This window comes from Dermatophagoides farinae, chromosome 10, assembly GCF_024713945.1.
Source record: "Dermatophagoides farinae isolate YC_2012a chromosome 10, ASM2471394v1, whole genome shotgun sequence".
In the NCBI taxonomy this organism is placed as follows: Eukaryota; Metazoa; Arthropoda; class Arachnida; order Sarcoptiformes; family Pyroglyphidae; genus Dermatophagoides; species Dermatophagoides farinae.
In genome coordinates, this window is record NC_134686.1 from 1,176,857 (window position 1) to 1,194,251 (window position 17,395).

At 30.2% G+C, this 17,395-nt stretch overlaps 1 protein-coding gene across 1 annotated transcript in view; it reads right to left on the reverse strand.

The window, feature by feature from the left end:
- Nucleotides 1-17,395, reverse strand: part of LOC124491087 (uncharacterized) — a 49,945-nt gene that overhangs the window by 16,551 nt on the left and 15,999 nt on the right. Inside the window, exon 2 of the mRNA XM_075734803.1 lies at nt 16,277-16,823. Coding sequence (XP_075590918.1) covers nt 16,277-16,823 — 547 coding nt within the window. The remainder of the gene's footprint in view (nt 1-16,276; nt 16,824-17,395) is intronic.

A 17,395-nucleotide genomic window follows, 5' to 3' on the forward strand; every position in this document is an offset into this window, starting at 1 on the left:
CTGTTTGGTTTATTATTATTTGTCAGTTATAATATTTAAGCCAAAACCGAGCAAAAAAAAAAGACCAGTAGTAAAAAAGGAATATTTTTTTGTTGGAGGAAATATTCCCATAAGAATATATGTGTTCCTGATTCTCAGACGCCCACACACACATGCAAACATTTTTGCTATTCGTTTTTTTTCCTGTCTGTTTACTTTATTTCAAATTCGTACACACTTTTTCTTTATCTTTGTTGGCTGCAAAAAATCAAATCGATCCATCAACACTAACATCGACAACAACAACAATAATCCTAGTAAATGGTCAATGTTATTTTCGATACGTATGGCCTCAAATAACAACCAGAATCGATGATGATGATGATGAAATAATCAAATTAGTCATTAGCCAATAAGCGAAACGTCAAAACGCTATTTGATCATCAAAAGTGAATAATTTCTATTTTTGCATACGAAAAACTTTTTCTTTCACACACACACGCAAACACAGAGAGAGAGAGAGAAAAACAGGAAAAAACCAAACAAACGTAAAACGGAAATGAATCCAACAACAAAAAAAAACAATAATAATAACGGTGGATCAATCATCAACTAGGGCGTTGTAGCAGCATTTGGTAGTAAGCTTTTGTCTACTTTACCTACAGACACACACACATCATTTTGGATGGAAAAAAAACAATCGACCACCATTAATCGATTGCATTTGATTTTCTTTCATTCGTTTGTTTGTTTTGTTTGTTTTCGATTATTTAATCGATTATTTTCGCTTGAATCGTCGTCGTCGTCGTCGATGAGCTCTCCGTTAAATGTTTGAACGCAACTGATTTCACAAAGAGCACAAAACAACAACAACAACAACAAATCGATTGATGACAGTTAAAAAGTTTTTCTTTCTCTCTCTCTCTCTTTTTCACTTTATTTCAATTTCAATTTTGTTATTTTTATTTAACAACAACAACAACAACAACAACAACAACAACAACAACAACAGCAACCAAAAAAGCTAAAACTCTATAGAGTCTATAGATAAATAGAGGAAAAAATAAAATGAAAAAAAAAATTCGCTGAAATTGTTTAGTTGAATGAATTCTTTATTTTTTTTCTCGTTTTGCTCAAACTTGAACTTTTTTTTTGTCTTTTCCAATAAACAACAAGAGCGTTTTGTGTGACAATGAAAAAGTTTCAATGTTTTTTTCCCGCATTTTTTCGTTCATTGTTTTTTTTTACAATGTTCGATGCATCTTTTTTCATCATCATCGTCATTATTAATAATTTGTTGGCTCGATTATTATGCTGGATAATTGCAGCCAGAATGGCAAAAAAAAAATCAAGTGGAATCTTGTGTGGATTCAACAACAACAGCAAGAATAACGACCCCAGGAATCCAGCCAAAGAAAAAAAGAGGAAAAAACGTGTTAATTCTGGTTACCGCACAACACAACACATGCAAGAAATGCAAAAAAAAAAAAACACTTTTCATTTCTGTTAAGTGGATTTCAAATAAAAAGCTTCAACTCAATTAAAAATGGCAAAAAAAAACGGCGACAGAATCCAAAGCCAATATATATAGAGTATTTATATGCCAAAAAAAAAAGTTTAGTGAAACAAGAGATTCTGTTGAAACGTTAATGAAACAAACATGATGTTCATTTAGATATGCACACATACACACACACACAAAACACGTAGCCGTAAAAAACGTAATCAAAGCATGATGATGATGACATTTTTGTGTGTGTGTGTGTGCAACACACACAACAGAATTGTGCTAATTAGTGTGTTTTTTTAAGATGAGAAAAAAAAACCAAGTGAGAACGAGAGTGGGTACCATCATTATCGAAGACACACATACACACAGAGAGAAGAAAAAGATGGTGTGTTATAATCATCACCATTAACGTAGAATCATAAGGAGAACTTTCTGTTTTTTTTCTGTTTTTGTTTGTCTGCAAATATCTAATATAATCGTTAATCGTCTGGTTAAATGGTGAAAGAATTCTGTGCTAAAGAATCCTTAATGTTCTGTACATTTGCTACATTTTTTTCTCACTATTCACACACACACACACACACACCATATTCCACATTCATTTGAAAAGGAAAAAAAAAAATTTCAAAAATTAACTTTGAAAAATTTTTTTTCTCTCTTGAACCAGAAAAAAAATAAAATAAAATCTCGGTCATGTTTAGTATTCGCTAATCGGATCATTGTCGTCTGTGGAAGATGATGAAAAGTTTTCTTTATTTATGATGATGATGATGATGATTTTTTTCCCCCAAAAAACAACCATGAAAATGACATAATAGCATCTTAAATGGAAGAAAAAAAAGAGACAAAAATAGACATTTTCGACGACCTTTTTCATTTCTTTTAGAGAAAAAAATGGGTTAAATGAAATTTTTTTTTCAAAATTTCAACCAAGAAAAAACCAGACAACCAACTGGAACAGCAGCGAAAAAAAAATCCCCAAGTGTGTTTGTGTGTGTGTGTGTGGGCGACAAGAATGGAAATAAAAACGAAAATGAAAAAGAATTTGTCTCAACAACAACAACAACAACGACAACGAATGACGACCAAACAAATCAGCCAAAAACTAAAATAGATCTGAAACCGGAACAATGGCAGAAGAGAAAAAAAAACATTGTTATTCCATGAAACAGACAAATTTCTTATCATCATCATCATCATCATGATCGGGTGAAAATGTTGCCACAATGTTTTTCTTGGTTATAGTCTGCATATATATTAAAAATTATTTTTTGTCATACAAATCGATCGTTTGTGTGTGTGTGTGTGTGTGTGTGGGTGGATGTAAAACTTGAAAATTTGAATGAATTGGCCATTTTGGCCATCATCATCATCATAAACACAAAATAGATTGGGTGTCAATTTTCAATGTTGTTTATATCTGATTTGTTTCTCATTTCATTATTATTATTATTTGATTGTTTTGTTAGCAATCAGAACATTGTAGAAATCAAAATGGTGAATGAATACAATGTAGCTGGCAAAAAAAAAAAAAAAAATATAACAGTGTTAAGAATACAAAAATGGGCTACATTCATTTTTCAGATGTTTAGCATTACATTATGACTAAAATAACGAATGATGATGACACACATAATATAAAACGACAATCCAACAACAACAACAACAACAACAACTACAACAACAACAACAACAACAATAAAGAATAAAGAATTTGTGTGTGTGTGTGTGTTGAACCAATGAGTTAATAATAACACGAATATTATTAAGAAGAATGATTCTCATTTTTTTTCTCCCTCTCTCTCTCTCTCTCATTCTTTATGTTTCTCATGTCGTCGTCGTCGTTGTTGTTGTTGTTGTTGTTTTGTTGTTGAAAAAAAACGATGAAAATAAATTACGACACGAGAATAATTGGTAATACACAAACGATAATGACAACAACATTGGGACAACAACAGCCAAAAAAAAAATCATCGAATTGAATGTGAATATGATGATGATTATGAGAAAAAATAAATAAGAATAATTTGTATATTTGTCTGGTTCGTTGTCATATTTTTTTGTTTGTTTGTTTCCAGAATCCACAACAACAACAACAACAACACTGGGTTGGCCATGAAAATAATTTAGTCCAATATGGAGAAAAAGAGAGAGAGAGAGAGAGAGAAATGGTAATGAAATTCTTATATTCTTTGTGCATGTATTTTAATGTTAAAATAGATTTTTCTAGTTTGTGGAAATGGTGGAGAGAACAAGAAAAAAAAATTTATTATCACAATTTCCAATATATATAGGTAATGAAATGAAAATGAAAATAAAAATTCGATGTGAATCGATCGAAACAACACAAAATCGTTATTAAGTTAGCCACACACACACACACGCACACACAGACGGAATTTTTTTGGTTTGTTCCAACGGAAAACGGAAAAAAACAGTCATTTTAGTCGGTATAAAATAATTACATACACGCACACAAACACACACACATATATACGAATAAAGTCGACTACTTTTGGATCAATTTGAAATATCCACTTCCATCGTCGTCATCATCATAATGAAAAGTGGAAAAAAATAATAAAATTGTTGCCGATCGAATAATGTTAATGTTTTTGCAGAATAAAATACGAACCAACGAAAAAAAAATGAACTGAACTGGTCAAGCAATTTTTTATTTTTATGATGACCAATAAATCTATCCAATATAATAATGGTTTTATTATTATTATTATCGTTCATTGGGTTCATAGTTTCACCATCAATAGAATATTCTTGAGGGAAAGAAAAAAAAACTAATATTGACCTTGTTTTATACTTAAAAACAAACGCCTATGCAATTATGAACATGTTATGAACTTTGACATGGAACAAAAAAAATTCGATTTGTACAACAACAACGATGATGATGATGATGATAATAATAATACAGATTATTACAGATTCTTCATTATTCTTCATAGAATTTTATTCCATCACATCATAGGAAATAAAAAAAAAGAATTATGGGCCATTCAAATATAAAATATTTTCATATGATGATGATGATGATGATGATAATAATGAAAAAGGACACACACACACACACACACAAAAATAATAAATTATTGTCAGTAAGAAGACAAAAACCAAAGAATAAATTCCGAAAAAGAAAATAACTCTATCATTTGAATGTGTTCCGGATCAAGAATATCTTCGTATTCGTTTCTGTTGTTGTAGTGGTCTATTTATATATTATATTAGAATTTATTTCTGGAATTCAACCAAAAAACAACAACAACAACAAAAAAACATTCAAATAATCTTTTATGCGATGGATTCTCATAATGGGCAAAATAATAATTCTTAATACTTTAAGAACAACGACGACTGACAAGAAAAAAAAACATAAATAAAAAACGAATAATAATTCCTTGCAAACAAACAAACTAAAAAACACTCAAAGAAAAAAAATTCTGGACACACGAGAATTTGGACATTTTGAACAGAAACTGGAAAATTTTTTTTCTTCTTCTGAAGTGAATCAATTCAACATTTAAAAAAAACCAAAATCAATCAAATGGAAATAAAATAAAATGAAATATAAAAATTTGATTCACATTCAATCATTCGAATTTTATTGAATGAAATTTTTGAAAAAAATAAATAAATAAAAGAATATGGTGGTGGTGGTGGTTAGAATATTTTTTTTTTGTCATATACTACGATTATGGTCAAAATGGTTCATAATGGTTCATAATGGTTTATGGTGCACAACGACATCGGACACAGAGAGAAATTATTTGATTATATAATTCTACCCATAATAATAATAATGATGATGATGATGATGATGGACAACAAATTACAACCAGTTCGATTATGGACGATGGATTTTAGCAAAAAAAAAAAAAAAAAAAAAAATTTATTCTCTGCCATTCTGTCATTGAAAACTTTCATAACACTGCTGCCACTACTGCTGCTGTACTATAGTCATCTTTATTGAATTGAATCTCTTCAAAAAAACAAAACGAAAAAAAAATTTCGAATAAAATATATTGAGTGGATCTATATTGTGTGTGCAGAATTCGATCTCCAAGAATCCATAAAAAAAGAATTATAATGCAACCAATAACAACAACAACAACAACAAAAAACTAATAGGCAGGGATTCTTTACTACATGGCAAAATACTGAATATACAGAATATTGAATCTATACAGCCGTTTTTCATTTGTTTTGTTTTGTTTTTTTTTCATACACATTTCATCTCCACAATTCATTCATCCATCCATCCATTTATCCATCCATCTATCCATCCATTTATTATAGAGTTTGTTCATTGGAATCATTTTCATGGAACTTATATCAATTTGATGCAATAAAAGGGTGGGGGAGGGAATGGGGATTATTATTCCGGTTTTTCTTTCGTCTTTGGCCATAAAATCATAACAATAAATTTTTTTTTCATATATTTAAGAAAAGTGGATGGAAAAAAGCCAAAAAACGACGACAACAACAACAACAACTAAATCATCATGGATGATTTGTATTGATCATCCAATATAGACAGATAGTTGATAAAGATAACAAGCAAAAAAAAAAAAAAAAAAAAAAAAAATTAAATCGACAAAAGTGAAACACACACACACACGCGCACACACCGGGAATTGTTCTGTTCCAGCAATAAAAAAAACGATAACAATAATGATGATGATCCAGGAACAAAAAAAAAAAAAATTTACAAGGAAAATGTCTACAATTGTGTGCATTGATTTGATCACATTCACCAGAATTTTTGTTTTCTTGTTTTCAGTTGTTTCATTTGCTGTAACAAAGTTTCATCATCATCATTCTGGTGATGATTTCATATGTAGAAAATTAATTTGGAACAAAAATTTTGTTTGTCAGCCCAGTTGAACGACAACCAAAAAAAAAAAAAATTATTCTGAATCATAAAATGTTGAATCATTATCATCAAGAATATAATCATCATCATCATCATCATCATCACCACAACAACCAAAAAAAAAAGGAAAAAAAGACGATCATTAGAATTTCGATATATATTATGTCTATAGACATCATTGTTCATGTTCATGTCTTTCTATTATTACCTTATCCTTTCTCTTTTTCTCTCCCACAAAAACTTGGAACACACGAAAAAAAAAATCCAAGAATTGAATTGATGAATTGTCTATTCGTGGTAGCAGAAGTAGTAGTAGTAGTGGTGGTAGTATGATCCAAAAAATCCATACATATCGACCATTATCATCATCATCATCATCATCATCATTTGGTCATATAGGAATAAAATGAACAACAATAAAAAACACAATTGTTCCATACAAACACGGAATCTTCATTCATTTATTCTCAAGTGATGTAGTCTATGAGCATTGTGATGATGATGATGATAATAATAATAATGATGATAATGATGATGAAGTTCCAGAATAAAAGAATGAAAAAAAGAGACAGAGAGAGAGAGAGAATCACAATCGAATGGGTCATGTTGATTCTGTTTGGTTGTTTGTTTGGTTTTGGGTTGTCGTTGTCATTGTTGTTGTTGTTGTTGTTGTTGTTTTTTTTTACCCACATATATAAATTTTCAAGTCGAAAATCATTATCATTTGGGTTTGAATGATGAAGAAAAAAAAAATTCACATCATCAACATTGTTGTTGTTGTTGTTGTTATCATGTGAGAATCGACAACAAATAGAAAAAAAACAAACGAACATTCGGAAGTCAACAACATGAACAATGTTCATTCATTCATTCATACGGATTTTTGTATGAATGTTTGACCAACATTGATTTTGGAATTGAGTTGTTGTTTCAAGCAGCAGCAGCAACAATAATTACCCCAATATAATGTGTGTGGGTGTGGGTGTGTGATAGGCATCGGTTGGTGTGAAATACCATTAAATAAAATAAAAACCAGTTAATCGCCGTAACAAAAGCTTGATTTTCGTTTCATCCAATTTGATTTTCTTATCATCATTTTCACCATTTGGTTGTTTATTTTATTTTTTTTCCGGTCGTCCAAAACGACATTGCCCTGGCATTTGGTAATTATTATCTGAAATACCACCGGATAAAAAAAAAGGAACGCAATAAATGTATATATATCGAACCAAATCATTATCGGCCATCGTCGATAAAAAAAACGGATATCTCAAGTAAAAAAAAAAGTTTATGGCTTTTTTCTTCAGCCAACAACAACCAGCAACCAAAAAAAAAAAAAAAAAACGATAATTCCATAATGAGATGATGAACGATTTTTTTTCTATATTTTCTTCATCATTGAAAATTGATCTTGAATCATTTTTGTCTGATTACTACCACCATTATCATTGGAAATTTGAGACTTTCTAACTTTTACTACCACCCACACACACACACATATATTCCAATATAACCGATCGATCGACCAAACAAAATACAAAAAAAAATATCATCCGTTGCTCCTCTTTTAATTGGTTTTTGATCTTTTTTTTTTTTTTTTTTGATTCGCCCATTACTTTGCCCATTCTGCACATCTTATTTGCACATCAAAGTTTATTTGGAATGCAGATTTTTAATTAGTTCCATGAATGCGAGAGAGAGAGAGAGAGAGAGGGAATGATATTTTTTTTGAAAAAATTTCCATCATCAAATTGGCCATAATCTATCAATATATAATCATTGTTTCAAGTTAATTTCAATTAACAAACTTGTCAATGAAAAAAAAAAACAATTAACAAGGAGAATGTGTTTTACAAGAAAACTTTTTCATATATTTTCGAAAATGTTTCCGATGAATATGATGATGATATTCAATTTACAAAAAAAAAAAAAAAATTTTTGATTGATCGATGACAGTGGCTATATGCACAATTTTTGGCTATTTTCACACATGTATGTCGTCGAAAACAATCCATCTTTAAGCTTCGTTATCATTCATTCATTCATTCATTCCTTTAAGTATCAAGTTAATCCAATTTGACCAAGAAACATTTCATTTCATTCATTCATTCATTCAATGGATCGGATCAAATTTAACAACATTCAACAACTAAGAGAGAATCAATTTGCCATAATTTGGCCATATTCACTCTATTTTGACAGATACTTATATATCGTATATAAGTAGTATAAGTGGCTTTTATTCAGTGTTTGTACGACTATTTTGACAATAGACAGACTCAAACGCCTATACATACACATTACACACACAAAAAAAAAACATTCTCATTGAAAATAATTACATCAAACTGATGATCACTAATCAAGATGGAATATATTGAATATACTGGAACACACACACACACACACACAAAAATGGCTGGATAGATAATGAAATATCCGAATGAACAACAACGATAACAATAACAACTCAAGAAATCAAATCAATTATTAATACAAACTTTTGACTTTTTTGTTGTTGTTGTTGTTGTTCCATTTTCTAAATGATCCAACAACAACAACCAGAAGATTATTGACTGACCAAAATGAATTAAAGAAAAAAAGAATGAAAAGAATCCATACGACAAACAACAACAACAACAAAAGAAAACCGATCGTAACAAATTAAATTGTCAAAAAAAACGAAGAAGAAGAAACCAGAATGATAGAAAAAAAAACAAACATAAACAATGGACAATGATGGATATGTACAGCAACCAAACCAAAAAAAATATATTCATCCCATTACAATTGTCCAAAGAAAAACCAATAATAAAAAAAACGAAAAGAAAATTAGCTTCCAATGGCCAGCAAAAAAGGAAAAAGAAACTATTTCATCAACAAATTGCATCAACCAAATGAAAGAAAAAAAAATTGACGCCCAAATATTATGTATGACATAATGATAATCATCATCATAATGATGATCATGATGATGATGATCATGGTGATCATCATCACATTATTGATTGTCAAAATTCTATTTTGGATGATGATGATGACAAGTGAATGATTTTTTTTTATTCTTTCATACCAGTCAGTAATCATTTATCTTGCCTTGAAAAAAACGCACATACACAGAATAACTGACAGACAAAGTGTCGAATATTCTGTCATTTACCATGCATAGAATAAAAAAAAAAATCTGGCATTTATCGCTCAAACACACACACCCGCACACTCGCATACACACACATATTCACTGAGACTTGATTTTCGTTGATGTCAAAACAAACTTCCGTTTGTTGTTGTTGTTGTTGTTGTTGTCTTCGTTGCAAAAAAAAACTTCAAAATTCTTGAACAAAAATTTAAAAAAAAATTCCATCCAGAAAACATACTCACACACACAAAAATCAAAAAAAAAAAAAAAAATAAAATAAAATAAGTAGAGCAGCAATGAAATTGTAAAGAATGAAGAATGAAAAAAAAAAATCTTTGCACTTTAAAATAAAAAAAAAATTCTTCTGAATTGAATGGAAAATATGCAAATTTTCTCTTTTTCATTCCACTACATGTTTCATTCGCTACATACACACCCACCCACCCACACACATCCAGAGCAGATACTGTATCGGTTCAAAAATATTGCAAGAATATGGTCTTAGTAAGCAACAGAAACATTAAATCAACACAACATGACTACTATAAGAGACGTGATAGGAAGTTACAAGTCAAGTCAAGTCAAGTAGAGACTATAGTCTAGTCAATTGAATTCATTTCATTTCAATTCAATGCAGAGATGAACAAAAAAACATGAAAATTTTTTTTTTTGGTTTTTTTTTGCAAATTCTGTATGTATATGATGATGTTGAAGGAAATTAAACGTATATATAAACTGTAACTACTACTCAGACAGAGAATATACATCTATTTAATTAAAATCTCTCTTCAAAATAAAATGAAAAAAAACCCACTTCCAGATTGATTTTGGGTGTGAAATTCAACTGAAAATTTCAAAAACATCCGCCCAATCACAAAAATTCAATTTCATTTCCGATTCAATGTTTGTAATTGAATTGATGAATGAATGATGAATGAAATTGAAATTGAAATTGAAAATGAAAATCAATGAATTTTCGACAATCAAAATTGAAACGAAAATGAAACGAGTCAAGTTGCAATTATAAATTCAAATACAAAAAAAAAAATTTTCATTTCTGGACATAAAATTCATCATCATCATGAATAAAATGAGGCCATATGAAAACAAAATTACAAACAATTTTAGCTTGTAGCCAAAATCTTCACATAAATCATACCAGTACGGTCCCAGAAGAATGAATCAAAAAAATTTGAAAATTTAATTTTAAAAAAAACAACAACAGCAGAAACAGCCAAAAAAAAAAATATTCATAAAATGATGATGATTGAAAATTGTATGCGTTGTGTTCTGTTTTTCATCTAGAATTTTGAATATAAAAAACAAACGGGATAGAAATACACACACACACACACACACAGAATATCCATGGATATGATAATGAAAATTTTATGGAATCACAAAATGTTTTCCCTTAGGATCTCTTCAAATCATTAAACACACACATACACACACACACACGATGGAATGAATTAGGTAAAATGAATTTTGAATATACATACGTACTACGTATGTATATATAAATCTATTGTCGTCATTCATATAAATAGCCAGTAAAATAAAATAAAAACCAGATTGTTCCGTTGCCGTGTATATGGAAAAAAAACACTAACGGTAAAAAAAAGAGGAATTTGGCCCAAAAGCAAAACAAAAACTATTATAATGGAGAATCGTGTGGAAATAATGAAACAAAAAACTACTCATCATTCTGGAACAACAACAACAACAACAACAAGAAATTTTTCGGATGTCCTCATCAATTGTTGTTCAATTCAATCGAAGTGAATTACCATCGCACACACACACACAATATATTTTGGAGACATTTATCAAAATAAAGATTTTTTTTTGGTCCATTTTGTCCATTTTATTTCATTTATCATTTTTTTTTAATTCTGTATCGTTGCCGTTTTAGAGGACAGAATTTCAAGTGTGTATAGAGAGAATCAATAAGAATGGATGGAAAATAAAAAAAACTCTTCAAATCAAACTAATTTGATTGAATGGGTCGTTTGAAACGATGATGATGATGATGATGATGAAACAACGTATGAATCAAATGAATCGGGAAATGAATCAAATGTGACGATTCGTTGGAACAAGGGAACAAATTTTTTTTTCTCTCTCATCAATACATCATTCAAGAGGCATAAATTGATTCCGGAGATTCAAAAAAAAAAAAAAAATAAAAAAAATAACCGGACTTACAACACTAACGGAAGATAAAAAAACGTCACACACACACACATACAGAATCTCGTTTGTTTGCGGCACAATATTCTAGTGTATCTGTGCGATGGTCAACATATAAACATGAGGTGTGACTGACCATCACCAGTGTCTATAAATAGACAACAAACGAAAAAAAAAAATAATGCCTATGGACAATTTTTCTTATCAATTGCTCTATATTTCGTTCGGTAGAATTGTGGAATATTTGTAATTGAAATCGACTATTTTTGGTTTCATTCATTTTCTCATCGTGTAAATAATCGTCATCATCGACGATGCTTGAATGACCATCACTATGTGTGTGTGTGTGTGTGTGGATGATTGGACATTCAACAACAACAACAATAATAATGTGGAAACATACAAATATTTGTTTGTGTGTGTGTGTAATGCCCCCAAAACAACAACATCGAGAAATAAACATCTGGGAAAACAAATGAAGATCACACACATGCACACACACACACACACTTGAACGATGAAAAGTTCTGATAGCTTTTCAAGAATCCAGAATAAAATAGGAAATGGAAATGAAAAGATTTTGTTCCATGAGAGAAAAAAAAAGTTTCACAATTATTGTGCGATGTTCACTTGTGTAAAACTTGTATATCTTGGTCCATTCACAAACAATGTACAAGTGTACTGTTACACACACTGGTGGATGTAACGAACCAAATTAAAACAAAAAAAAAAAAAAAATTTTGGATCACAAGAGATTCGAAAGCAGGAAAAAATTCTTCATTCAGAATCAATCATCACTATTCATAATTTGTCGATTTTTTTTTTTCTATTCACAGTTGTTGTCATTGTTGTTGTTGTTGTTATTTACTTGAAACATAAATCGTTATATTCATGGTTCTATGAACATTTGTTGTTGTTGTTGTTTGGATTTTTTTTACTACTTGAAAGTTTCAAAAAAAAAAAACAAAGTTTAAAATAAATGTTTAAACGATGCGAAAAAAAAGACCATGGCAAGTTGAAATTTATAGATTCATAGATTCAACCAGGAAAAAAAACAAAAAACAAAAAACAAAAAAAAAAAAACGATCAGAATTGATTGTGAGAGCTGAGAAAGAGAGAGAAACAAAAAAAAATTTGATACTTTTGGGACTTTTACCAACTAAATAGTGCCGTGTGTGTGTGTGTGTGTGTGTGTGTGTATGCGGTATTGGATGTGCCAAATATGATAAGCAACAGCAACAACGAATATGGCTGATGTTTTTTTTTTGGTTCAAATTCGATTCCATTCGATTCCATTCAATTCCTTGTCATCATCATCATCATCCAAATGATTTGTATCAAGTGTGAATTGAGAAAAAACCGACCGACCGACTAGATCCAGAGAGAGAGAGAGAGAGAGAGAGAGAGAGAGAGAGAGAGAGAGAGAGAGAGAGAGAGAGAGAGAGAGAGAGAGAGAGAGAGAGAGAGAGAGAGAGAGAGAGAGAGAGAGAGAGAGAGAGAGAGAGAGAGAGAGAGAGAGAGAGAGAGAGAGAGAGAGAGAGAGAGAGAGAGAGAGAAAATTTGATATTAATCGATAGATTTTCCTCTCATTTTTTTTCAATTATTTTTCATTTTCAAATATACCACGTTCATTTGATTTGATTTCTCTTTTCATCATTATTTTTTTCTGTTATCAAATGTGGTTATATATAAAGAAAATTATTCTAGTGAACAATAACAGATGAAGAAGAAATGAAAGAAAAAAAAATAATAATTTGTATGAAAAAAAAGACAGGGTGAACAGAAGAAAAAAAAATATCAACGAAAGAATCACACACACAGAATCATGCATCCGTAAAACTTTTATATCGACAGTAAAAGATTGAACGATCAACCAAGTGATGTACAATCGAAGAGAATTTTTTTTTCACTTTAAAAAAAGTGAAAAAAAATTCTGAAAGGAAAGGAAAAAAAAATTTTGACAGTTGTCAATTAAAAACATCGATGTATCGACATATAGGACATTTTTTTTACATTCTTCTTGGGAGAAAAAAAGAAACCCAAAATCAATATAGAATCGTTGGAAGACGTTTGAGATTAATTAAAACATTAGCATCATCATCATCATCATCATGAGAATTGGAAGCCACTAACAACCGAATTCTGATTAGTTTTTTTTTGTTAGTTATTGCACACACCACTGAAACAAATGAAAATTTTTTTTTTGCTAGTAATAAAAGTGTTAAGAAAAAAAATAATTATACAGGATACCACCACCACCACCACACGCACCATACACACACACACACCCGATACATCACCCTAATTTCCGAGTGTGCAGCAGTAATGTCAGCTGTAACATAAAATGTGTGGTTAGAATTTTTTTTTTTTTTTTTGCTTTAATTAAAAACGATGATGATGATTAACAGCCAAATGAGAAAAGAGAAAAACGAATCGAATCCAAACGGATTGAATGCTGATGATGATGATGATGATGATGGCGGATTCGTGAGCAATATAAAAAAAGAATTTGGTTCGATTTTCTCTTTTTTTTTAGGATTTATAAATATCGTCTGTGTGTGTGTGTGTGTGTGTGCATGTGGATGATAAATGGAAAATCGAATAATGGCAATAAATTTGAATCTCACATGATTCTGGATGATTAGTCGAGCCGAAACATTTCAGAATAGATAACGAGATGGCAAATGAAAAACCGAAACCAAAAAAACAAAACAAAAAAAAAGAAAAAACCGTACACCGGACAATGGCAAAAACAATGGATATTGAAACCGGGAATCTAAATAATTCTGCTCGAATGAATTTGTTGTTGTTGTAGTTGTTGTTGTTGTAACGAGAGAAACAAAAAAATAAATAGAATTCATTCGAATCAAATTTCGAATGAATTGATGACCGAAACCAAAATCTAAAACCAACGAACAAACGAAAAAAAAACCGTATAGATTTTGGATCACTAAACTGATTGACACACAGACGGACACACACACACACTATATATATGTATTGGCTAATAAAATAAATAGCCACATGGAAAGCAAAAAAAAAAGAATCCAAAAGAATCCTTTCGATAAGTAATCTTTGTACATGTGGGGGTAAGCGACTAGACTACAGGGCCAAATGAAACCAGCCAAATCTTTTATACAAACCAAAACAACAATATATGACCATCATCATCATCATTCAGAATTTTTTCGACCATTTTTAATAATACCATTTGGTATGTGAAAGATTTAATTAAAACAAAAGACAAATCTTCATATATATATAAATAAATAGTACAAACAGGACATTTTATTTCGGTTTGATTCCAATAATAATCGAAAATGAAAATATTGTACAGTATTGTCCATTGGATTACCCGAATCTCTCTCCGTGTGTGTGTGTGTGTGTGTGTGTCTGTTTCCCAAGTGGATGTTATGTAATATAATATAATATAACCATAACCAACTTGGTAATCTGGTTTCAAATCGAAAAAGCATAAAAGTTATTTGTTTGAATAAAATGGAATTAGAATATATACGAAAGAATCGAATTGAATTGAATGAATTTTTGTATATATCCACCAAATTGACAATTTTCATTTTTGTTTCAACATAATGATTATGATCATCATCATCGTTCAATTCTAGCTTTTCCATTAAATAAATGGATAAATAGACTATTTGAAACTTGAATTCATTAAATACTGAGAGCTACACATAAAGAGAATATTCATAAATTTTATTAAAAATTTTCATTCCAATCATCATCGTCATCATTATTTGAAAAAAGAATTTTAAAAAAAGATTCTAGAAACTAGATACTAGGTATTTGATTTTGAAGAAAAAAAAAATTTCGCAACTCAAATATCACTATATCCTCTCTCTGTGTGTGTGTGTGTGTGTGTGTGTGTGTGTGTATAAGTGTTCCTGGATATATTTATTTGATTAAAAAAAAATTTTTTTTTTTCACAATTTCATCATATGATCATCACTAGGTCGTGTCCATTCATATATATATATAACGATTAGGTTTGTCATCATCATCGCTTGCTTGCTTGCTTGTCAACAAATTTTGCCTATGGACTCTTTTCAACAGCAATTTTTTTAGCTTTTTTTTTATTTGTAAAAATTCTCTCTCCCGCTCACTCTCCCATTCTCTCTTTTCTTACATCATCACAAAGTGGTGAGAGAAAGAAAAAAAAAATTTAATTTCATTTGATGATTTCAACCATGACTGCTACCACACACACACAGACATACATCTCAGATTGAATCTATATGTGCTATATGTATGATGATAATGATGGTGATGGATCAGAGTTTTAAAATTAAAACAGAAAAAATCCACTATCATCAACAGACAAGTAGAAGCACATTACATTCCGTTCCAAAATGAAAAAGTACCGTCATCATTATAAAAAATAGTGAATGAATGAATGAATGAAAAACAGAGGGTGACATTAAGGGAAATGAAAAAGAACCAAATGGGGGGCTGCATTCGTTTTTTTTTTTTTTTTTTTGGTTATTCGAGAAAATCAAAATGAAATAATAATAAAAAAGAATATATATTGAAATTAAAAGTAACAAACCTTTTGGTTAGTATTGGCAATATTGAATTGCCGGAAGCACAATTGACACTCCAATCAAGAAAGCCACTTGGATTACAAAGTGTTATGCTGAAACGGCCAAAATTGGCTCGTAACACATCGATATGTTTACCATGTTGACATGACAATTCAAGTTGGCCATCTTCACAAACATAGGCCGTTTCACGAATCGATGACGACGATGACGACGACGATGTGGATGATGATGAATCAACATTTTGATTATTTACAAATAAAGATTTGTTGATTGTTGTTGTTGTCGTTTTTGATGACAATGACGATGATGTACCACTTGAATCATAAACAGCTGCTGATAATAATAATTTTGATGTGTCCACTGTTGATGACAATGATGATTGAAAACGTTTTTTACGTTTACCACCAATGATGATTGGATGATTGAAAAAATCTGTTTTTGTTGTCACTGTTGATGATGGTGATGATGGTGATGAAATGTCACGTTTTGGAACATGAAGAATTTCACTTGATTGAGATTCAACATGTTCAGATGATGATGATGATGATGGATCTGTTTTTTTTTGTTCAATGAGAAAAAAAATGAAGAAAATTACAAGTTAATTCTGTAAAACAAACAAAAATAGAATTGCAGAATTCTAGAATTCTAGAATTTCATTTTTCAATTTTTTTCCAATTTCTCATTGTCCACTGTTTTCAGGAACATCAATGAACCAAAACTTTGTACTAGAGAGACATGAGAACTGAAGAGAAAAATGTTTATGTCAAGTCGAAGGTCTATCATTATTTTCACTAAGCAACACTACTCATTTTTTTCTGGTTATTGACCAGAACCAGAATATGAACAACAGTGTAGACTGGGGGCAAACAAAATGAGAAAAAAAAGAGGAAAGAGAGAGAAAAAAATGTAATAAATCATCATTCGTTTTATATCAAATGATAGCATTTTGTTACTGATTTTCATTTTTTCATTTTTTTTCATCGTAACTAAATTCTGATTCTGGTACTCTGGTGTTATTGACATACTGTGTGTGTGTGTGTGTGTGTGCGTTTGGAACTGAGAGGCAAGTTTCAGAGAATAACAACAACAACAACAACAACAATGACGACGACGATGATGATGAT